General features: G+C 42.6%; 3 protein-coding genes across 6 annotated transcripts; 1 reads left to right on the forward strand and 2 right to left on the reverse strand.

The window, feature by feature from the left end:
- The first annotated feature begins 1,321 nt into the window (after positions 1–1,321).
- LOC147146312 (volume-regulated anion channel subunit LRRC8C) lies at positions 1,322–8,440 on the forward strand. Of its 4 annotated transcripts, none has more exons than XM_086034432.1 (3): positions 1,322–2,869; positions 2,970–3,128; positions 4,701–8,440. In XM_086034432.1, the coding sequence occupies exons 1-3, from the start codon at positions 2,702–2,704 to the stop codon at positions 6,987–6,989; spliced, it is 2,616 nt and encodes an 871-aa protein (XP_085890558.1). In that variant the 5' UTR covers positions 1,322–2,701; the 3' UTR covers positions 6,990–8,440. The 4 variants fall into 4 exon arrangements, with proteins under 4 accessions (XP_085890558.1, XP_085890561.1, XP_085890559.1 ...); XM_086034435.1 differs by having other exon boundaries at positions 1,322–1,943; XM_086034433.1 differs by having other exon boundaries at positions 1,322–1,796.
- A 2,171-nt stretch (positions 8,441–10,611) lies between these two features.
- cdkn2d (cyclin-dependent kinase inhibitor 2D (p19, inhibits CDK4)) lies at positions 10,612–13,407 on the reverse strand. The gene is made up of 3 exons (XM_086034011.1): positions 13,195–13,407; positions 12,806–12,973; positions 10,612–11,491 (listed from the first exon to the last, which is right to left on the reverse strand). The coding sequence occupies exons 2-3, from the start codon at positions 12,938–12,940 to the stop codon at positions 11,138–11,140; spliced, it is 489 nt and encodes a 162-aa protein (XP_085890137.1). The 5' UTR covers positions 12,941–12,973; positions 13,195–13,407; the 3' UTR covers positions 10,612–11,137.
- A 655-nt stretch (positions 13,408–14,062) lies between these two features.
- On the reverse strand, positions 14,063–20,855 carry ap1m2 (adaptor related protein complex 1 subunit mu 2). The gene is made up of 12 exons (XM_086034010.1): positions 20,633–20,855; positions 19,449–19,605; positions 18,740–18,807; positions 18,502–18,632; positions 18,269–18,416; positions 17,314–17,440; positions 17,100–17,242; positions 16,067–16,138; positions 15,807–15,965; positions 15,274–15,399; positions 15,077–15,152; positions 14,063–14,269 (listed from the first exon to the last, which is right to left on the reverse strand). Exons 1-12 carry the CDS (start codon positions 20,672–20,674, stop codon positions 14,244–14,246), a joined length of 1,275 nt encoding a protein of 424 aa, XP_085890136.1. The 5' UTR covers positions 20,675–20,855; the 3' UTR covers positions 14,063–14,243.
- Positions 20,856–24,154: the final 3,299 nt, after the last annotated feature.

The raw sequence follows: 24,154 nt of genomic DNA on the forward strand, positions 1-24,154 counted from the left end.
TCTGTCCCGCAAACGAGAAGAACCAGGGGGAACGAAATCCTGGATGATGGATAAACAAAGCAAAGATGTACAGTATTTTATCATTGAGTAATAACAAAAAAATATCACTCTAATAGAAAACAAAACAGCATAATATACGGTATATTGTTATTTGCTTTATGTCAATGCAAGTGTGCCACTAACCCTCATATGAGGAACAGCCATTTGCAGTTACAACCAGAGGCGTAGTGGCCATCGAGAATTTCTGGAGATTCCCAAATGGCAGGTCCGTTCTTGGCCGAACTAGATGCGCATCTGGTTATTGGGGCCTCCCTACTTGCCAACGGCAGTTTGTATGGGGTCCAGGTGGGGAATTTCCAACAGTGACACATTGCTTTATCTGTGTTAAAGCAGTGCCTTGTCCTTGACAGGTGACAATGTCAACTTTCCCTTTGGGGGGAGGGGGCGGCATAGCAAATTGGCCATGTACAGTATATACATACAGGCAATTTTGTCTTACAGAAAATTTACAAACCCCATAAAGGTTGACGAAGCCAAAGTTTGCCTCAGAACTGCAACTGCGAGGAATAGGCTACCTGCTAACCATCCATCCATTATCGATACCGCATATCCTCACAAGGGTCGCGGAGCGTGCTGGAGCCTATCCCAGCTGTCTTCAGACAGTAGGCGGGGGACACCCTGAATTGGTTGCCAGCCAATCGCAGGGCACACAGAGACAAACAAACATTCGCACTCGCAATCACACCCAGGGGCAATTTAGAGAGTCCAATCAACTTACCATGCATGTTTTTGGATTGTGGGAGGAAACCAGAGTACCCGGAGAAAACCCACACTGGCACGCGGAGAACATGCAAACTCCAGACAGGGAGGCCGAAGCCGGGATCGAACCCACGACCTCTGAACTGTAAGGCGGACGTGCTAACCAGTCAACCACCGTGCCGCCACCTGCTAACCACTGGGTTGTATATTTTTTTAACCTTAATATAATGAAAGTTATATCCATTTTTAGCTAGACCTAAGCCTTAAAATGGAAATCAACCCAAACATATTTTTTTCAAGAATATGTTTCCAGCAGGCCCACTAGTTGAAACACGGCATTCTGAGTAATTGTGTTTTTTGTGCAATATGAGTTAAGCAACAAAAACCATGGCCACGGGGTGGCCATTTTGTCATTTCAACCAACTGCTCAGGGAACGACCAATCACAGCTCGCCTGTTTTCTAAAGTGCTCAGGGAACGACCAATCACAGCTCGCCTGTTTTCTAAAGCTGAGCCGTGATTGGTCGTTACTTGAGCCTGGGTAGTTGTGATGTCATTTTCAGTCGACAGAAGTGACAAAATGGCCGCCCCCCGAGATGGCTAAAAATGAGTGGGTATGCTCTTATTCCACAAACGCAATATTTATCAGAATGCCTTGTTTCAACTAGGGCTTGCACAGAACATATTCTTGAGAAAAATATATTTGGGTCGATTTCCTATTTAAATGCTTCTCTAAACTGGCAAACGTTTGTAAAAATAATCAAATAAATAAAAGTACAGAACTCTCTCACAGCAGGACTAACTATCGGACAGTGTTTATACTTCCTATAGGCTAAAAAAATACAACTAACTATACTTGAAAAGCTATTTTAACCTCGCCTTATCTTGAAGTGTTTGATTCCGGATAGTTTGTGTCAAACGCCTTTATTTTGAAGTGTCATTCCGGATGTGCAGCATTGTCATGCAACTTGACACCGGTGCGCTCCTCTTTTGGCTCCATGAAGACGGCCTCCCGACACTTACCTGACACCACTGCAGGTAAGTCCAATATTTGGGGATATGGATGAGTCGTTATTTTGATTTTTTTTTTTTCTACGTGATTGGGAAAATTTGAATTGGGAAAACAAATCACAGCTTTAGTCTTGGAAAGAAAACGACACTCCGTCTGCTGAACGACTTCGAGATGTGGGTGATTTCGCAACTTTTTTTTTTTTAAGTCGTGCACCTGAGATGACTGTCTTGACGCCTCTTCTACTCACATAAACAATAGATATACTGTTCCAAACAAATGCTGCTTATATACAAACTATCCTCTCAACGTGTCCGTGATTATCAATACGGAATGTTGAAGGAATAGCACAAACTGTCTACATATGTTGAGAGTGTGTGTGAAAGCCAAACAGAGAAATTGGTGGCTGACACACTGTTGTCAAACTGGTTGATCCACAAGGAATACACCTGATCTGATACTGGCTTCGTGTTGCACCTAACACGTGTTCTCTGTTCCATCGGTTTAAGGGCCATAATGATCATCTTAATACTTGGGTCATAAAATCTTTATTACAGCCAATAGTCACATTCTTAACTGTCATGGGGATGTTAAAAGACGTTTTATAGCTACATAAATCAAGGAACACAAACGAGTGCCCAATTATGTCAATGCCAATAGCCAAACAATGGACTGGTCACAAGGCAATAAATAATCAACATTCTTCCATACTGTACAGAGGTGCGGGCTGTCCAGTATTCATCCATTATCGATACCGCTTCTCCTCACAAGGGTCGCGGGCGTGCTGGAGCCTATCCCAGCTGTCTTCGGGCAGTAAGCGGGGGACACCCTGAATTGGTTGCCAGCCAATCGCAGGGCACACAGAGACAAACAAACAACCGCACTCACGCTCACACCTAGGGGCAATTTAGAGTGTCCAATCAACTTACCATGCATGTTTTTGGAATGTGGGGGGAAACCGGAGTACCCGGAGAAAACCCACGCAGGCACGGGGAGAACATGCAAACCCCACACAGGGAGGCCGGAGCCGGGATCGAACCCACATCCTCCGAACTGTGAGGCGGACGTGCTAACCAGTCGACCACCGTGCCGCCGCTGTCCAGTATTTTGTATTAAATTCCCAAATTCAAGCTGCAAATTAGTCACTGTGAGCCACATGACATTGAAACACAGCGTTTCTCGCACTTTTTTCATCCCTTCAGTGTGGACCAGCAGCCAAGATGATTCCAGTGGGAGAATTCCGAAATATCGGCATCGAGCAGAACTCCAAGTACCGCGTGCTCAAGCCGTGGTGGGATGTCTTTTCCGAGTACCTGTGTGTCGCCATGCTCATGATCGGAGTCTTTGGATGCACCTTGCAGGTGAGCGCCATCAATGTTTGACAAACCCCTCAACTGTGAGGCGGACTTGCTGCCAATAATCAATAATTATGCTCATTTAAATAGTTTTTAAAAATTAAAATGAGAGTTGTTTATTATTCTGTTGATAAAATAAACTTTACAGGCATATTTTAATAATTTAAAAAGATGTTTTATCTCTTCTACGATTGACCAATTTTGTCTGTCAGCACTTTTTCCAGCATCATGTTAAAATATCACACACCAGAATTCATACACTATTAGTTGGTTGTCCCACGCAGCATTATGGGCAGGTAGTTAGCAGGTCTGCCTTACAGTTAAAGGTTCTGGGTTTGAATCCTCACTCCAGCTTTTGAAGAGTTTGCATGTTACGTTTAAAGAGGAAATCAACCCAAACATATATTTTTCAAGAATATGCTCCCAGCAGGCCCACTAGTTGAAACACAGCATTCTGATTAATATTGCGTTTTTGGAATATGAGTTAAGCAGCAAAATCCACCCCTTTTTAGCCATCTCAGGGGGCGGCCATTTTGTCATTTCTGTCAACTGAAAATGACATCACAACTACCCACGGCTCAAGTAACAACGAAGCACGGATCGCCTGTTTTCTAAAGCTGAGCCGTGATTGGTCGCTGCCTGAGCCCCGGGTAGTTGTGATGTCATTTTCAGTCGACAGAAGTGCACAAAATGGCCGCCCCCAGAGATGGCTGAAAACGAGTGCATTAACTCTTATTCCACAAACGCAATATTTATCAGAATGCCTTGTTTCAACTAGTGGGCCTCCATAGAACATTTTCTTGAAAAAGTATGTTTGGGTTGACTTCCGCTTAAAAGTTAAGGTTATTTGTTATGTAATTTATGTGTGAATGTGCGTGTGAATGGCTGTATGTCTTTGTGCCTTGCGATTGGCTGGTGACCATCCCGGATGTTTTCTGCCTCTCGCTCAAAGTTATCTGAGGTTTAGCTCACTTGTCACCCTAATGATAACAAGCACAATAGAACCTAGATGGATAGATGCCTTCCCTGTGTTGACAGAAAGAGAAGCGTGGGCTGAAACTCGCACGCACGCACGCACGCACGCACGCACGCACTCACACACTCGAGGGAAACACGTGTCTCAACTTGTCAGGTACTAAAAGAGTTCGGAGGTCCAACTCACATTGAAAAGTTGTAATGGTACAATTCATAGCGTAGTTGTGTTTCCGTATATATTTCTTGTTTGTATTTTTCAACAATGTTGTTTTTGTGGTTTGCCCCAAATGTAGCAGTACTCGCTGATAACGAGCGTGCAGATACAAATCACAGTTGAAGGTGACCTCTCGCAGCATGTGTAAAAGCTGTATTCTTTCCTAAAAACAGTGCGGGTTTGGAGAACAGTTGTTTACATAGGGGGAATTTATCGTAAGGATTACCGTACTTTCTTCAGGTCTTCTAGGCTGAGATTCTTCAGAAAGATTAGCAATTTTTACCTCAGTTAGGCTAACACAGATTTTGGATAGTGACCCGTACTTTGTTAGCCATGACAGGGCTTGCTCTTCCCCGTCACCCAATAATCCTCCCATCCGTTCTCTTCAGCTCACCCAAGACAAGATCGCTTGCCTGCCGAGTCCATTCACCAGTCCGACACCGAGCGCCATCGACTGCAGCCACATCCGCAACTACGCTAACAACCAGACGTGGGAGAGCGTCAATATAAAGCCGAGCGATCCCGTCATACGGAAGGTGCTTGGCCGCAAGAACAACCTGGACATCCACCAGTATGTCTTCATCAACCACTACTGCTACGAGCGCTTTGTGCACTGGTATGCGAAATACTTCCCATACCTGGTGGTGATCCACACCATGATTTTCATGGTAACCAGCAGCTTTTGGTTCAAGTTCCCCGGGACATCCTCCAAACTCGACCTCTTTGTCACCATCCTGGGAAAATGCTTCGACTCCCCCTGGACCACCAGGGCATTGAGTGAGGTTTCCGAGGAAAGGGGCGAGGAAAAGTTGGTCAGCTGGAGGAGAAACACCGTATCCAAAGATCCGACGGAAAGACGGGCCGACGAGGAAGAGACCGCCTTGCTTCAGCGCTCCGCCTCGTGTAAATCCAATCCGGATAAGAAGACTCCAGAGTCTCAGTCGGCTCCGTCCGTGTTGGATAAAAAGGAAGGAGAGCAGGCTAAGGCCCTGTTTGAGAAGGTGAAAAAGTTCCGAACTCACGTGGAGGAAGCGGACATCTTGTACATTATGTACGTGCTGCAAACGTCCCTCAAGGTCTTTAAGTTTCTCCTGATCATCATCTACACCGCGGCACTGTCCCCAAACATTGAGATTGTGGTGCGCTGTTTGGTTCCGCCCGAGCTGACCGGTTTTGACATCTATTGCTGTAACCACAACAAAGCTCACCTCTTCTCCAAACTGGCCTATTGCTACATTTGCTTTGTGGCCGTCTACGGGATTTTGTGCATCTACACGCTCTACTGGCAGTTCCACCGCCCGTTGAGGATCTACTCCTTTGAGCACCTCAGGCTGGAGACGGGCATCAACGACATACCGGACGTGAAGAACGACTTTGCCTTCCTGCTCCACCTGGTGGACCAATACGACGATCTCTACGCGAAACGATTTGCCTTCTTTCTGTCCGAGGTGAGCGAGAGCCGACTCCATCAGCTCAACCTCAACTACGAGTGGACCGCCAAAAAGCTGCGCGCCCGCCTGGCTAAGAACGCCAGTGACCGGCAGGAGCTGCACCTGGTTCTGTTGCCGGGGCTTCCCGACACCGTCTACGAGCTAGACGAGATAGAGTCGCTGAAATTGGAGCAGGTTAAAAATGTCTCCATCTCACCCAGCGTGGCTAAGCTGGAGAGACTTCAGGACCTGTCGCTGATTTATTGCCAGGCCAAGGTCCAGCTGCCCGCCTTAAACCACCTCAAAGAACAACTGAAGTACCTGCGCCTGTGCTTTGAAAGTCTCGACGGGGTTCCCGAATGGATGTACCACCTGCAAAGACTGGAGGAGCTGCATCTGAACGGCCCGCTAACCAACGAGGTGGCCCGGAGTGCCACCCTGGACTCGCTTCGAGATCTCACGGCCCTCAGGTTCCTCACCCTGCGCTCCAACCTCACCAAGATCCCGGCTAGCATCTGCGACGTGGCGCAGCAGTTGCAGCGTTTGAGCATCTACAACGAAGGCGCCAAGATCCAAGCCTACAGCAGCCTGAAGAAGCTGACCAACCTCGTCTCACTGGAGTTGGTGGGCTGCGAGTTGGAGCGTATCCCCAGCGCCGTTTTCAGCCTGAGCAATCTGCAGGAGTTGGACCTGAAGGAAAACAAGCTAACCACCGTGGAAGAGATCCTGAGCCTGCAGCACTGCCAGCGCTTGGCGACGCTGCGCCTGTGGCACAACAAAATCACCTACATCCCCGATCACATCAGCAAACTGCACACGCTGGAGACTCTGGACATCAGCTGGAATAAACTACGCAAGCTGTCCCCGCGATTGTTCTACTGCACCAAGCTGAGGCACTTGGACGTCTCGCACAACCAACTCACCGCCATCCCACCCGAGGTGGGCATCCTGCAGGGCCTCCAGTTCTTCTCGGCCGCTTTCAACTCCTTAGAGACCCTACCGGACGAACTGTTCTCCTGTAAAAGGCTGAAGACTTTGATCCTCGCAAACAACTGTTTGTTCTACCTTAGCTCCAGGGTGGCCAACCTTGCCCAACTAATCCGACTGGAGCTCAAAGGGAACCGTCTGGACGCTTTGCCCGCGGAGGTGGCGGATTGTCCCCTGTTGACGAGCAGCGGGCTCGTAGCGGAGGAAAACCTGCTCGAGTTGCTGCCATCGCATGTGCGCGCAAGGTCGACTAGTAGCTGAGTAGATTCAAAGGCCCGTCGTCACGCATTTGGCTCGGAGTTTACGCAGCAGATACGAGTGCCCGATTATTACATTGAAAGCGTTTACACCCGATTTTTTTCTGTCCTTAACGAAAACCGCAGAGTCCGTACGTGCACTTGGCACCAGGACGGCCTGACCCGCAGTTCCGTGATTGACTTTGCGGTCGTGTCATCGAACCTGCGAAAGCATGTCTTGGATACCCGGGTCAAGAGAGGGATGAAAAATATTTTTGTATGTACTGTAGGTGTTCATACGTCAATATTAAAAGAGGACGACAAACTGCCCTTTAGCATTAAGCTAACACTGCTCACACTACTTTGTCCCTTGCAAAAGGCGAGGAAATCCACGCCTTCAACTTATGTTGACGTCATTTCTCATGTAAAATGTGATTATTTCTGTCCAAAAAGTGTATCCACACTACAAGCCCGAAACGCGGCTTTCTAATTGTTTTTTTGCCTTGTTTCGCAACAACTACGCACATTTTCAACAGTGCGGAGTGTTTTATTTTTTTTATGGGGGGAGGGGGGGGCAATAAGTGTTTCCCACAGTGTCACATTGCCGCCTTTCAGGTGGCAAACAAGCGGAGTGAGATCGTGAAGGGAGCTTTTCTTTGCGTGGTATAATACAGTATGTGTTCTTGTGTTCAACCAGAAAAAGGCTGAAGTCCACTGTTAAAAAAAAAAAAAAAAAAAAACGTTGGGTGAAATAAGAATTTCAAAGCAACAAACTGTGATAAAAATTGTAAGTTTTGTTGTGTTACAACAACTCAACAAATTGTTTTGGAGCGGACAACTTGCTTGCTTTGTTGTGCTAACTAACATTGTTGCCAGACAATAATTCATATTTGAAAGTTCTTCCAACTTAGATTCAAGCCTGTTTCAAGCCCCCCAAAATACAACTTTTTTACAGTGTATATTTAAAACAAATCACTAAGCAACAGAAACGTGGTTGTACATTAACCACTCTGTTTTTAAAGTATTTCTATGCATTACATGTTACTGAACAAGTTGGCTTGCAGTCTGTTTTGTCATGAACTACCTCTGCAACATTTTGTATTGTGTGTATTAAAAAATAAACAATAACGTTAAAAAACAACAACAAAAACTTTCATGATGCTTTGTAATGTTTACCACAATTAAAGCTTGAGCATGTGCCCGCTTCAACGTAGAACTACAGGATATCATCGTTATTGCTCCTATCGTGCAGCGCCAGCAACAAGCGTTTTCAGTCTAGACTGCAGCACAGACATGTTGTGACTTGCATGTGTAAAACCAGGTCAGGTTGCAAACATACCTCAGGAATACAGTAAATCTTACACTGCACCTAATGCTCTAAACATGAATGCTCTTGTTCTCTGCTGCTACTTTTTTTTTTTTTTTAATAGGAGACATGAGATGTGGAAATAAGACGGACATAATGTGTGACTACAACTGTCCTGTGTTTTCTTACCTTGTTAGCCAACTGTTGTGAAAACAACGTGATTTGGTGGCAAAAGGCAACATGGAGAAGCGTGTGGTGTTTGCGGATGTGTTGCTTTAAGATGGAACGAACCACTCATAATCGCCGAGCAGTGGCGTTGCATTATCAGCTGCTTCACATTCCCAAAACATGCATGTTGCATGCTAGGTTCATTAAGGAGGAGGTCAACCCAAACATATTTATTTCAAGAATGTGTTCTATAAATTCGTTTTTAGTGTTTGAGCTAAATACCTTTGATTAAGGTCGTCTAACCGATTTTAAATCATTTGTTTCTTATATATTTTAGAATCCTTACTTTTATTTCATTACTTGTAAATGTTTTTCATTCGGAAGTCAACCCCAACATATTTATTTCAAGAATATGTTTTATGCAGGCCCACTAGTTGAAACAAGGCACTCTGATTAATATTGCATTTGTGGAACATGAGTTAAGCAGCAAAATCCAGCCCTTTTTAGCCCTCTCAAGGGGCGGCCATTTTGTCACTTCCGTCGAATGAAAATGGCATTACAGTTGTTCAGGGCTCAGACAACGACCAATCACGGCTGTTTTCTGAAGCTGAGCCATGATTGGTCGTTATCTGAGCCCTGAGGGTGTGTGATGTCATTTTCAGTGTGACAAAATGGCCGCCCCCTGAGATGGCTCAAAACGGGTGGGTTTTGCTGCTTAACTCCTATATTACAAACGCAATATTAATCAGAATTCCTTGTTTCAACTAGTGGGCCTGCATAGAACATATTCTTGAAAAAAATGGTTATTTTAATGGTTATTTGATCTTTTCTTGGGACAACACCGAAACAATGACACATTTCTACAATGTAGTCAGTGTACAGCTTATATAATTGCAAATTCACTGTCCCCTCAAATAACATATGCCATCAATGTCCAAACCGCTGGCAACAAAAGTGAGTACACCCCTAAGTGAAACTGTTGATGTTGGTCCAAATTACTTTTTTCCCTCTATAATTAATGAGAGTACAGCTTATGTCAGTGTAAATTTACTGTCCCCTAAAATTAGCTCGACATACAGCAATTCACATATACACAGCTAGCAACATAATTGAACACACCCTTACCTTACAGAGACTGTCAAAATTCGGCCCATGTAAGCTTTTTTTTCCCACTACAATATGGTCAGAATACAGTTTATCTGAGTGTAAATTTACTTTCCCCTAAAATTAACTCAGCATAGAGCAATTAATATCCACACAGCTAGCAACAAAAGGGAGAACACGCCGAAGTGAAACTGCCCAAAATAAACCCAATCTGCTATTTTCACACCCTGTTGTCATGTGACTCATTAGTGTGGGTACAGCGGTCAGATTTTTGGTAACTATATCTTTTCATGGGGACAACACTGAAGTGTATTATTGTTGAATAGTGAACCTCATTACTCCTTTTGGGAAACATGTCAATTGGAAATAAAGAAAAGAGCGCAGACTGCTGGATCTAGGAGTCTGGATAATGAAATAGATCGGGGGGGGGGGGGGGGGGGGAAATGAGCAGGCATGAAATGAAAAGACATCCTCTTCTCTCCGCCCTCTACAAGCCCCCACACGGTTAACAAGGCGTATCCTCACTGGCAACATTTTGTATGAGCAATTCCGTGTGTGCGTCGATGCTCTGAGCTTGTTTTCACAAAGCTGACCAACATGCATAAGAAACCACAACATTGTTTATCCAGGGCGTGTGTTACACACACCCAATCAACCAAGCATGCTCAGGGCACCGCTCGGTGAAGTCATGGGAGTTTTACCTGGTGGTCAGGCGCACACCTCTTTAGTCATCATTGGTGTACACTCGCAGGCCTAAGCAAATAAATCAGGTTCTTGTCTTTGTCCATTACTTTGGGACAAAGTATGTCTCCACCCAGAGGTTGTGGGTATGAACCCCAGACCCTCGTGATCGTGTTGAGGTGTCCTTGAGCCAAACACTGAACCCCCAGTTGCTTGTGGAGGAGGTCCACTTTTAGTGCTTTGTAGGTGGAAAAGCACTATAGGCTATTAGTGAAAGCGCACAGTAATGACTTATTTTGATAATGGGTGTTTTTCCTGTTATATTCTGTATGCATTATTGGAGAAAAGAACTGACGTGAAACATGCCACTGTGCAGGCCACACAGCAGTTTTGACTTCAAAAGTTCCTTTATTTTGTGCTTTCATCTTCAAACAGCAAACTGAATTCTTTCACTTGTGTATTAAAAGTATTCTTAGTATAAATAACATTTCCAAAAAATTCAAAGAATCATCACTGCTATACTCAACAATAAATAATTTTAAAGTCTAAGTTCATCGAATTTCATGCAAGGAGTAACAAGGTTAAGTTCATTTTGCTCCAGTTCAAGTTTCATAACATTAAAAAAAAAAAAAAACGAGACAAACAAATCAACTGCTACAATTGTTACGAATGAACACAAACCACTGGGAGGGGAATCAAACTAATGTGCACTCCCAAATCAAAGAGCAAACAGATAAATATGTTTTAGTAAGTAAGGTGCCTACATTGCACTGTGCAAAACAACTGAAAAGTAGCTGCCATGACCAAATAAGTGCGTCATGTATGAATGTCAAGCTAGGAAAAACTTTTACATAGATGCCAATGAATTCAAGTCACCAGGTTTTGAACAGGGAGAGGAAGGCGCACGGCCCAAACTACGAATGGATGTGAGCGAACAGCAGGCGGATCATGTCGGGCCGGCGGGACGCCCGGGCCACGTCCACGGCCGTCTGGCCGCGGGCGTTGGCGCGGCCCAGGTCGGAGAGCGGCGCCAGGAACTCCACGGCGCGCTGGTGGCCCTCCCGGATGGCCAAGTGGATGGGCAGGGCGCCGCCGTGGTCCGCCACGTTCACCGAGGCGCCGTGCTCCACCAGGACCTGCAGCGTGTCCACGAAGCCGGTGCGGGCGGCGTCGTGGACCGGAGCGGTCCCGCCCGCGTCCTGCACGTTGGGGTCGGCTCCTCTTTCCAGAAGCAGGCGGGCTACCTTGGAGTTGCCCATCATCATCACCTGGACAACAACACTCAGTGAGGCTTTCTTTACCCCTTTTTTTTTCTTAACTTTTTTTTGCGTCTCTACACAGAGTTGTCCTGCCACAGCTCTCTCCTATTCTCGAGCACTGACTGAAGCAAGGGGACCAACGGACCAATATAACAAACATATTAAACCGATTACTTTTGCCTGTTCCAGTTTTGGGCCAATTGTAAGCTTTGATATGAATATGATGTAACATCAAATCACATCATGGAAATCTGACATCCCTGCATAAATCAAAGTCCTAACCTATGATATGTGAAATAATGTATGGAGTACAAGGGGTAGGACAAAATTAAGCGGACAGGAAGCAAAAAACAATCAACCCAGAAATGGGTGGTAGCATAAAAAAAAAAAAAATCTGGTTTTGTTTGTTTAGGCCCTCAGAGGACTTGATAAATACTGTAATGGCCCTTGATGGAAAAAGTAAAAGTTACCTCAAGAACCTGATATGCGACTCAAAGTAAAGACATTTTTTAAATCAGCATCCAAAATACATTTTGGGACACAAAGCCACCGCAGATTAAAATTTTCTGCTGACCAGTGTAAAGTAAAAACTTTTAAATGTTGCCTGTACTGTTTTATGGTGGCTACATTTTGACTCTGGAAACAAATGTACTATTTTCCATGTGGTATTCTAAGGTTCTGTATTCAAATTCCAGTTTCAGCCTTGATGTTTGAGTTTGCATTCTCTTCCTCTGCTTGCGTAGCCTCGTAGGTGTGCTCCGTGTGCATAAGTTAGGCCCATTAAAGGCACTAAACTGTCCAAAGGTGTCAATGTGAGTTGTTGGTTGTCCATTTGTGCCCTGTCCAGGGTTACTCGACTATATGTGGTGACAAAGCAGTCTTGACACAGAGTTATTGAATCAGTCACATGAACCCTTGCAGATGTTATTTGTTAATATTGCAATTGAATAAAACGTTGCTGAAAATGTCATTTCTTGAAAATGCGATATATTTATCTTTTTTATATTTATAATATAATTTTGCCCATTTGTTCAGACTTCAAGGCCAACCTATAGAACTTCATCCAATGGAATATGTCGAAAATGTTTATGATAAATTGCTCAAAAAGCATTTATAACAGGTTGTTGATTTATGAAAGCTAGTTTGAGAGCTAAAGATGAATGAAAACTACAAGAACAGTAGGAACTATATTGTTACACGGTCTCCGTATAATTCCGTGATTCCCAACCATTCGTTACGATAACGAATAAATGCTCAAAATGTTTTATGGGGAAAGTCACACTCCTCGCTCAAAACTACATGCACGCTCAGTCTGTACTTCACCTGTAGCGCCGTCCTGCCGAACTCGTTGACAGTATCGGGATGCAGCCTGCATTCCTCCAGGATCCTCCGCACCTCGCCGAGGTTCCCCCGGGCCGCCGCTCCCGTCAGCCCTCGGGCGCCGTGCATCTGAACCATGTCGGCCCCTCCCTTGTCTTCACGTTTGCTCTTCTATGAGCAGAGCAGGAAGATGGAGAGACGTCTCAGATTAAAAATAAATAAATAAAAGATCCCAAGGCGACGCAGGAAGAACTTTATCCGACGATAACTTTCGTTCGGCTGCTTCCGCTCGTATCGCAGCGGCGTCACGTCAACGGAATTTGACGGCGAGTAGCTCCCAGGCTAACGGCTAACATAAAGGAGACCGGCGAAGAGTTCATTCAAAAGCTTACCTTGGTGGATTCTTTTGGGGTTGGCGACGTCGCCCAGCTCTCCTCGCCGCACGTGATCAACGGCGGCTAGTATTGAAATGAAGTACGAACGGTAAATGTTTATGAACGTTCGGAAAATACATTTGCGCGCTGAGTGCCACACAGCTGCGTCGCGAGTCTACAATTTACAAACATTGAAGGAGAGTACGCGTCGACCAATCAAGGCTCGCCAAGAGGGTGGGGTTTTGTCATATATGGCAAAGAGGCGGGGTCACGGATCCGTTACTACACTATCACCGTGGCAACAACAGGAGTCGACCAATCAGAAGGCGTGCTAAAGAAAGCTGCCGATTCGTGTACGTTAATGTTTATGAAGGAACTTCATTCATTTCTGTCCTTTTACACACTCAACAAGCGTCTGGAAATTCCACCAGTAAAAAAAAATCACGATGCACTACTGCTACGATGCACTACTGCTACATTGCAATAATATCCATAGTGAATACATGTTGGCAACTCAGGACAACATGAAAACGAAGTGATACCACCAAAACACTACGAATGACAACTGGAGTAATCTCAATAAATTATTTGAATGTGAGCATGAATGGTTGTTTGACGATGCTCTGCAATTGACTGGCGACCAGCACCCTCACTTCTCACCCAAAGTCAGTTGGCAGAGGCCCGCAGCTCACCCGCAACACAAATATGGATATGCACTATGGATGCATTGCTTTTTCAAAAAGCTTTAACATCCAGAATAACAAAAATCTCCCTCGAAATAGATTTCATGAATCAAGATCAACGACATTGAATAGCTCAGGTGAAATTGAGACGTCCACTCAGTCCAGTAGTTCAAGGCAAATGCTACTGACTACAGCCAGAATCATTTGAATAAACATATGCTTTATTTGTTTTTAGACGTTTCGACATTCAGAATAATAAAACCCCGCTTCCTTGCATTTCAATAATCAAGATCAGAGACATGAAATAGCTCAGGTGAAATTAAAAAAGGCATTCTCTCAGTCCACGAGTTCAAGAGATTACTTGTATTAAAAGCTCTTCTTCCTTTACATATTGGTCCGCAGCTGGTAATCTAAAAAAACAAAAAAGACGTTCATTATATTTAGCTGACAATCTTAATATCTACTCTCCACAGGCACCAGGTAGCCCCCCAGGACCACCCGAGTATCCCGCAGGCCATTTCAAAAATTAGCTCACCAGTGATGGGACATTGTGATTTTCGAAGAATATTGTATAAATAATCATTTGAAAATGCAAAAATAGGCAGAGATGTATGGAAATACTGTAAAGTGTTGCCTATTTATATATATTTGTTCCATTAATTGATTATGGTTTGGTTACTGGTTTGTTCGGGAACATGTCAGAAAACGGAAAAATGTTGATCATTGTTTTTCAAAGTAATATCAGATGTTTGCAATTGTCTTATTTTGATCCAAAACAAAAGCTAATCAGTCCGATATAATGGAGTACTACTGAAATCAGAGAATATTTACTTCTGTGAGGCTGAAATCAGAGAATCCATCAATCTTAAGGAAAATAATGGCTTTATTTTTAATTTTTACGTGAATGGTGTTTCCTCGTTCCAGACATCGCATTAACGTGAACATTTTATTTTTTTCCCCAAATTGGACATGAGTGTTTTTCACAGGACAGCAACGATACTTCAAGGGTTATACTAAATTATCAAAAATGTGCTTTCCAACTACTGTAAATACAATACTCCAATTAAATACATACAGAGAGATATCTTTTTTTTAAACTGATAAGCAGTATATTAACGTGCATGTGCACTGTACCTAATAAACTGGCCAGTGAGCATATACCGTACATTGCACAGCTGGATAGACAAATGGCAATAATAAACAAAACGGTCAATTACCTCCGCTTTGCGTAATGTAACGGACCCACGGCAATGCTTGGTAACCACTTTTTTCTATTATCTTCATGTATCGCACCTGTTCAAAAGATATGAATCAAACACAGTTTTGGACATTTTCATACCATTTCACCTCTAAGTCCAAATTCGGGCAATTTCTAGCATTTAAACAGAGTAATGAAGCAAGCACACATGCATACCTGTATTCCAGAGACTGTGAAGTAAGGGATTTCAAATTTGACAGTAATGGGAGGTTTGCCCTCGAGCTCATCATTCTCCACGCTCGGTAGACCAAAGTGAGCCCGCATTAGAAACTCTTTGCCTCCCTACATAAGATGGACAGAGCGTTCGTTAGCGCCCCCCCCCCAAAAAAAATGTCAATGAGAATAAAACAGATATCATCACTGCGGGAACCTCTTTTGTCCAAACTTTGTGTGGTTCATTTTTTTTTTTCACGAATTGACACTATTTGTACACATTACTGACCAATCTAAATTGCTGTCTTTGCTAATGGCTCAACAAAAATGCTGTTTTTTCTTGAAAAGTGGTGGTTTTGGGGGTGCATGGATTCTACCCAGTGCCAGATGTCAAATGTCAAATAAAGAAAGAAAAACAAATTCTAATGTGAGTAGATACTGTCTGAATTTTTTTTAAATAAATAAATAAACAAGAAGAAATTCTCGATTAAAACACAAAGACACGCACAAAAAGTCAGGTCAAAGATATTTCTTACTGGGAAAGATTTGATGGTCCACACCACCAAATTCTTCTCCGGTACATATTTGGCATGGCCCGTGCTGGTTTTGAACTTGGGCGAGTCGGCATCACTGGGAACGGGAACCCTCACCTCCACATTGTTTGCCACGGATTGTTTTTTAAACTGGCCCTTTGCCTAAATTTTTTACAGAATAAAAACACCGCAGAAATACATGAGCAACGAAAGCTTTTCCTTCTAAGTTCAGCAAAGTTTCGAAACTGTTCAGGGCTCCGTACCTTCACCATGATTTCCACTCTGCTGTGAGAGAACTTCTCTATGATTGATTCAATCCATATCAGCGGTTTCACCTGAGACAGATGACAATTTAACACGTCAACATCAAGCGTGGTTGACACTAGAGATGCAGCGATTCACGTACAGTAAGATAAGTACTAGTAATCGTACTCGGTCTGGAAAAAAAAAAAAGTGGTATGTGTAGTTGAAAAAAATGCTGATATGGTGAAGTTCGTTATGTAAATTTATATATATATATATATATATATATATATATATATAAATTTATATATATATATATATATATATATATATATATATATATATATAAATTTATATATATATATATATATATATATATATATATATATATATAAATTTATATATATATATATATATATATATATATATATATATATAGTAACAAAAAATATATATATTGTAAAAAAAAAAAATATATATATATATATATATATATATATATATATATATATATATTTTTTTTTTTTACAATTAACCATAGATTAACATCTTTTTACACTAGTATGACAACTGTAATAAACAGAATATAATTGGATTTAAAAAGTTTGCTGGTGTGTGTGTTGAGCTTCACAACCCGTAAAAATATCACCAAGCGTCCGTGCGCTATATAAATCTAAACTGTAATTATTATTATTTAAACGTGAGATGCTTGATGGACACCTGTGCGGCGACTTCCAATTATTTTGCCATTTGGTCCTTTAAGTTATGAGTGTTTTTATGCTTTGATCTTTTTTTAGTGACTTTGTAAGGCCATTAATAATGTTAATATGTTGCTTTAAAATGCCTGTACGGATAATAAAATCTCAAAAAGCATTGTTATTGTTATATATTGTGTCTCTAAATTGGCCTCACGGCTTTATGTTTCCTGAATGCGGCGGCAGATGGGAAATTAGCATCGTGCTAAATTGGGTGTATTTACGGCAAAGTTTTGCACTTTCAAACAAAATGGAGGTGGACCGTAATGTATTATGTCAAGTTGTGAAAGTTACCAACATGGGTATTGATGCGGTAGGACATGAGCTCAGACTCCCCATCGGGAGGAATGAACGAGATGGTGCGGTCGTTCTCAAAGCGCGACAGCCGTACACACTGGTGGAACTTCACATCTTCCATCACCACCGTCTTGCCCTTGTCGCCTAAACGGACGACAAAAGTGTCACGTAATCCAACGGGGTGAATTCACAAAAGGTGTTCGCAGCGTACGCACGTCCAGTGAGCGCGAAGAGCACCCTGTCGTTGAGACCGAGTCGCAGTTCGGGCATCCCTGACAGCATGGTCTTCAGTTTGATGCTGCCCACGATGTCGCTGCTCATCACACTGCCGTTTGCATTCACCTTAAGAAATAAAAGTGGAGAAAGATCGGATATGACTGCTGAAAGTCAGGCCCGAGTCTATCAGCACCTCAAGATTTCGGACTTGGTCTGTGGTTTCTGAATACAGTGACTCCAAGTGTTTTCAAAAAGCAATCCTCTTTTCTTTGTAGCCTCTGTTTTGTTTTTGGTTTAGCTGAGAGAAAATGTTGGCTTCTTGAAACGGTGGATTTGGGGTTTTTATGAGCTGTAAGCAATAGTCATCCACATCATTTTAAAAAACATACTACTCCATTTCAAATATTTCACCAAAAAAGAGGAAAAAATGAACTGTGTGTAGTGCCATTAAATCTACATAATATTATAGTATCCCTTTTCGAATTGAGCTTCTGAAACAACATCTACTGTGCACATAGTGGTGTTAAATATCTTCGCAAATGTAATTTACAGTCCCTTGGGGCACCACCTGTTCCAACTTGGGAGGCCTTTATATTTGATATGAGCCATTAAAGCAGCTGTCAATTGACTGAGAGACAGCTTCTTATTATTAATATAACGGAACAACAGCCTAACTGCACTATTTATTGTCAGTTACCGCGTCGGTCCTGTATACAGTACTTGTGTGCTACTTTCAAGAAGTAATTTGAGCTAAACGTAATAGCAATAGTGAATTCATAGGCGGACCAACTAGGGCACGTCTCGTTTTGTGACTGCACTACTATCAGGCCTAACAACATCACTAAGGCTTTCTGTAATGCCCTAAGATGCCACAAGTCTGCACCAGAGCCTTGGCTAATAGGAAAGTAGTAATTGGTGTCAACGAAATATTGGCTTGTCGAAACAGAAAGTTACCAACACGTTGATGGACTCAATGACGTCGATAAAGACTTCATTCTTCTTGTATTTGATGCCCTCAGACCTCCAGGAAACAGCATTGGTGACCGTGGTCGGCACTTTGGACTTTGCCACCTCAAGTTTGGCACCCTCCTGCGTAATGTACCTAGACATAAAAGACAAGGATGAACGCCGCATTTGTCACGCAATTTAGTCCATAGATTATTTGCGTATGTTTGGTTGAGCCTCACTCCTGAAGGATTTTGCTGTCAGTAGTCTGAGGAAATCCAAAGTCCATCAACTCGTCCAGGAGCTCGTAGACGACCACAAAGTTGTCCTGAATGCTCTCCTCCTCCAGCTCCTTGAAATACTCGGTAAACACCTGCACTTAGGACAAATTAACTGTGCTACAGTATATATCAATGTCCTGGTTGAATTCTGTGGAAAAAAGTGGGGGGAAAAAAAATAATAATAAGGAAAGGCGCTCACCTCAACAAGTTTATAGAGGAAGGAGTACACGAGTGAGGCGTTAGAGTTCTTGTTAGTTGTGGCCACCACTGCAGAACATCAAGTCAAGGAACTTTTTACTACTTATCATGTAAATAGCCATGCACTATATAGTACACATCATATAGTACGCAGAAAAGTACATGCATACAGTACAAACTCACTGGCCACCTCATTCACAAAAGGACTCCTGATGTGACTTTGCATTTTTAAAACGACTTCATTTACTGTCATCAAATAGTGACTGGGGGAGTACACTTACTCAACTACAGAGAGAAATGGGGATGTATTAGAAGGGATCTTCATTTCTATAAAATGATTTTGTAATAATATTTCCAAATATTATAATTATTTACGTTACAGTATTACATTTTGTTATCAAGTACTTCAAATACAAATTTATAAACTCAATTTTACTATGGCACCTGACACTCCCCGAAGACTATGACTCAGTTTAAAAAACAATACAAATATTTTTATACATGGTAGTATCAGTCATTGGAAAAGGTCATTAGAGCCATTAATGGAGCCACCTATTTTTTTTTCCGAGTTGGGAACATACTGAAAGGTCGTTGCAGTATTTTGGCTTTTATTAGACCTCATGATCAACAGGTTGTAATGTTGTTGTTTTTTTTTTTCAACTCATCCTAGTTGGGAGTTTCTCTACAGAACAAAATCAGGTGAAGGATACGGTAGAGGTTGCTGTGTTTGATCCACATGAAGTGAACGTTGCCGTGTGACATCACAGGACAGATAAGGCCTTCGTCGTCGTGCTGCATGAGCAAAGGCATGAAGTGGTCAATCTCCGCCATGTCCACATCGCCCTTGTAATTGCGACATATCAACACCTGAACACAGAAGCATATCAGATGGTTTAGTGGCCTAGAAAAATTCATACAAATTGGGAATTGTAAAGAACACAACACATTGCTTCATAGTCGATCCCCGCTATTTGCAGGGGACTGGAGCCGGGCCAGCCTGCAAATAGCGAAAATCTGGGTATAACTGAACTGGGTATAAATGCATTGTGAGGAGTTGGGGCGGGGGATTGTAACTGACGTGTCTATTAAGAGGCAGCACATTTCAAAGTTCTTCATGGACAAAAAAAAAAAACCTGACCACGACAGAGTATGTATTGAGCACAAAAGTCTTATATTCCCTACAAAGAAAATGTATACAAATAAACATAAATAAGGGCAGAAATAAGTTTTGGGGGGATGTAGTTAAGGGGCGCCTGTTATGTGTCTGCATCCCACTCAGAAAGTAGGTAGTTGCACCCCTAGTTCTATCAACTATTTATTTGGATTTTTGTCCAAATGGAAATTACATTTTATTTTAGTTTGTATTTGTTGTTGCTTTGAATACGACAAAATTCTTGCATGTGATCCGACCAACCTCAAATGGGAGTTTGACCAAAATTTTGTGGACATTTAAGATTTGTATTTGAGTACTCTTAGTATAGCCGACTAAATTTTGGAACAAAAAACACAACATTAATTTTCTTGCAAATAAAAACAATAGAGGGTGAGCCGTTTGACAAGATTGGGAGCTAACATGTCCGTCAAGTAATATGTGAGCAAATTTGATTGCCAAAGTGATTGATTTTTGACAGCAGATTTATCTGCTGCAGGCGTTCTCCACAGACACCTATCACTCAACCCGGAAGTAGAGTTAGAGGGTATAAGGCTGTAAGCGTATCGTGAGAGCTTAATTAATTTTTAACAGCACCATTAATGTTTAACACTTAAAGCGACATTTACGGCCTATAAAGTACATTTTAGACGAGTTATGTTTGGTCACGTTAGTAAAGAAAAACGGTCGTTGTTTTAAAGTTGGAAATAACAAAAAAACAACGACATGATATATCAATCTTACCTTCCCCTTCAGATCCAACACAAACACAGCCGAGAGGGACATGGTCCACAAACACGCACAAAACTGTTTAAAGTTTCAAACCCCAGTGCACAGCTCTCATTAAATCTATCTAATAACTCTAAAAACATCCACATCGAACCAGTTCATCAACGCCGGACGTGTTGCTCCGTACCGCTGCGCTTCCCCTGAACGCCTCGCGACGTCATCGTAACCAGGTGAAACATTGACCAGGCTCACCTGGGCCTCAGTCGGGGGTGCATACACCAGTTGGTCAGTAGAGGACGCTGCGTGCACACAAATTACAGGAAAAACTTTCAAAGCCTCCTAGAAACGAACGAACGAACAAACAAAACAAAAAATCATCAATATATACTTTATATGGAGGGCGGCATGTGCAACCTCCCTTACAATCCCACCCGCCCCTCCACCCGCCCCCAACCCCAGCATAAAATGGTGGTTAAACGTGAAACAAATATATTTCTTTCTGCTTTACCTTTATGTAAATATGTAGCATGGACTTCATCCATGTTAACTGGGATGGCGCCTTATCAGTAGTACGTGTAGTGAAGAAACAATAGCACCCTGTTGTAAAAAAAAAAAAAAAAATAAGTGTATGAGTGTTTGTCCAGATGGATCCTTTTCCCACTAACTAACTCACTCCTTGTGTCCACATGGGTTTGGCTCAAGCAAAAGCTGCTCTTATCTTTTTCTGAAATGAAACTACAGTTCAGTGGTTTATTTTCTATCTTGGGTGTGGAGGCTGCTCTTTAATGATCCCTCATAAATCAACACACAAGGACAATAATTTAAAAAAATGAGAACAGGAATGTTGTCCGAAGACAAATAGAATTGACGGGCAGTGGAAGAGAAGTAAAGAGTTGAAGTTAGTCAAAGAATGCATTGTTGAAAGTAGCTAGGGTGAGACAAGGTGATTTTGTATGGTGCATCATTGTGAAACCGAAACTAGAGACACCCCCTTCTGCACAACTGCTTCACAAATAGAGGTTTTATCCCTGAAAAGTATATTTATTATTTTTGTAAGCCATTGTAACATTCGCAAGCATAAATATTAACGCTTCGCCTAGCTATAAGAAAAAAAGGGCACTTGAATAATGATTGAAGGGGAAGTCAACCCCAAATTTTCCCACTAGTCTAAACATGGAAATCTGATTAATATTGCGTTTGTGGAATATGAGTTAAGAAGCAAAATCCACCCGTTTTTAGCCATCTCAGGGGACGGCCATTTTATCACTTCTGTCGACCGAAAATGACATCACAGTTGCTCAGGGCTCAGATAACGACCAATCATGGCTCACCTGTTTCCTGAAGCTGAGCCTTAATTGGTCGTTACCTGAGCCCTGAGCAACTAAGATGTAATTTTCAATCGACTGCAAGTGGCCACCCACTGAGATGGACAAAAACAGGTGGATTTTACTCCTTAACTCATGTTGCGCAAACGCAATGTTAATATGAATGATGTGTTTAGACTAGTGGGGCTGCATAGAACATATTGTCACTGAACACGTGTCCAATTTTGTAATTAAAACCCCCCCAAAAATTCACATTAATGGGATGTCTGCAATGCATAAAAATAAAAAAAAATAAAAATAAAAATGTATGTATATGTATATGTATTAAAAATGTAAAAGTATTTTTCACAACAGTGACAATATTCTTGTCAATAAAAATTTTGGGTTGACTTCCTGTTTAAAGTATAAAATGTTGCACATAAAGAAAAACCATACAAGTTAAAAAGCAAAAAGTTATATTTATTGTACTAAAAAGTTAAATACAACTGAACTGTACCACGCACGGAACCATTGAGAATCACTACATTCAAAGCATCGCTATGCAGAAATTCACCACCTGCCACTATTACTGTACTACATACTCCTTTGATCACACAGATGATTACAAAAAATGTTTTTTTTCTCCCCCCCGTTGCATGTGATTGAACCGGTTGCCAGGCAGTTGGGTCCTTTCCCAACCCGGAGGTCGTGGGTTCGATCCCCGGCCATGGTGACCATGTCGAAGTATCCTTGAGCAAGATACCGAACCCCCAGTTGCTCCTGATGCTGCGTCATCAGTAGGTAGATGAGGTACAGTGTAAAGCGCTTTGAGTACCCAAGGTAAAAAAAACGCTATATAAGTGCCGGCCCATTTACAAACATCTATTATGAGTTTGTCACTAGAACAATTGGCGACATTGTTAGGAACCCGACAGGGCACAATCTTCCCCTCATTTACATCCCAACCCTCAAACTGTTTCATCTCTGTGGACACTCCTCGGTCGCATTGACGATGCAGTGGCGTGAGATACGGCTCCTCCCAACCCCGCGGCCGGCCGGCCAATGGGGAGGCGTCGTCGGCATGAGGTGAGGAGGATGGGGGCGGGTTGTGCAGGTGAAGCGTGCGTTGAATCTCCCCATTGTCTCGTGGGAACAGCATTGCGGCCTCATTAGGATGAGTCAAAACACATCAATGTTGCATGATGCACAGTCTTGACGGTGCACTTAAATAATGCATGGCGCCATTCGTGGATAGCATTCAAACAAAGTAAATTGATCGAAGAAAAAAACGTGTCAATCGAATGTTGCGGCATAACAATCGCTTGTGGAATGTGGATGCTGGATCCGGATTGACGACATAGCGCACATGCATGCAGCAACCCCAACTGGTACAACGTGTGACGTGTCAGCGCAATCGAGTGTCATCGCTCTCTGGCATTTTGAACACCTGACCGCCAACCCAGTCACACATACGCAAACCCCATTGCCGACAGCAATTATTTCCGTGACAAGCAAAAATGAATGAGACCCTAACAAAGGTATCCTTCTTTGGTTTCAAGATCACAAACACATTTATAAAAGTTGAAGTCAACCCCAAAATTGGCTTTGGGATATGTTGTATGCGCCCCCACTAGTCCAAACACAGCAATCAGATTAATATTGCATTTGTGGCATATGAAATAAACAGCCACCCGTTTTTATCCATCTCAGGGGGCGGCCATTTTGACTGGAGGCCCTGTCCCAATACCCACACCACACCCTACGGTCCTCAATGAAATGTACACGTACAAAGTCGTAGAAATGCACCTAGTGTTCAAGAGCGCATCCCCCAAAACACTGGTTATTGTTATGGCAATTTTGCTGCATAAAATATTAAAACTGCACTAAAGTAGTAATAAAGTAAAAACTCAGGCTCAGAATCCCAGTCTGTCTAGAGTAACATGATCCAGAAAAGTCAGCCAGTGTAAAATGTTCACTGCTCCACAACAGCTTGCTCCACTCGTTACTGACTCTTGTTTGGTGTTCTTTGGATGATTGAAGTCTTGTCATATGTAAATTAAACAATACCCGAGAATCACCATCATCATCATCATACTGTGGGTGAGAGATCATCTTTATGCCGTTCTCTCACAGACTGTGGATATATGAGTGCAGAATATCTCTCTGCGTAGAGATAACTTTCAATGAGAATGCTTAATATTGATTGAGATTCCATCCATACCATCATAAACAA

Source organism: Filicampus tigris, chromosome 6 (genome assembly GCF_054856515.1).
Source record: "Filicampus tigris isolate MCC_2025a chromosome 6, RoL_Ftig_1.0, whole genome shotgun sequence".
NCBI classification, from domain to species: Eukaryota; Metazoa; Chordata; class Actinopteri; order Syngnathiformes; family Syngnathidae; genus Filicampus; species Filicampus tigris.

Bases quoted from the DNA above. Each gene is read 5' to 3' on its own strand.
- cdkn2d (XM_086034011.1), bottom strand. From the start codon at position 12,940: ATGGTTCAGATGCACGGCGCCCGAGGGCTGACGGGAGCGGCGGCCCGG. The intron at 11,492-12,805 runs GTGAAGTACAGA...GTTGTTGTCCAG, and splicing joins TCGGCAGGACGGCGCTACAG to GTGATGATGATGGGCAACTC.
- LOC147146312 (XM_086034432.1), top strand. From the start codon at position 2,702: ATGTTTTTGGAATGTGGGGGGAAACCGGAGTACCCGGAGAAAACCCAC. The intron at 2,870-2,969 runs GTATTTTGTATT...TCATCCCTTCAG, and splicing joins CACCGTGCCGCCGCTGTCCA to TGTGGACCAGCAGCCAAGAT. The intron at 3,129-4,700 runs GTGAGCGCCATC...CGTTCTCTTCAG, and splicing joins TCTTTGGATGCACCTTGCAG to CTCACCCAAGACAAGATCGC.
- ap1m2 (XM_086034010.1), bottom strand. From the start codon at position 20,674: ATGTCCCTCTCGGCTGTGTTTGTGTTGGATCTGAAGGGGAAG. The intron at 18,633-18,739 runs GTGAGCGCCTTT...TCCTAAGTGCAG, and splicing joins TCCTCTATAAACTTGTTGAG to GTGTTTACCGAGTATTTCAA. The intron at 17,441-18,268 runs GTAACTTTCTGT...TTATTTCTTAAG, and splicing joins TTGAGTCCATCAACGTGTTG to GTGAATGCAAACGGCAGTGT.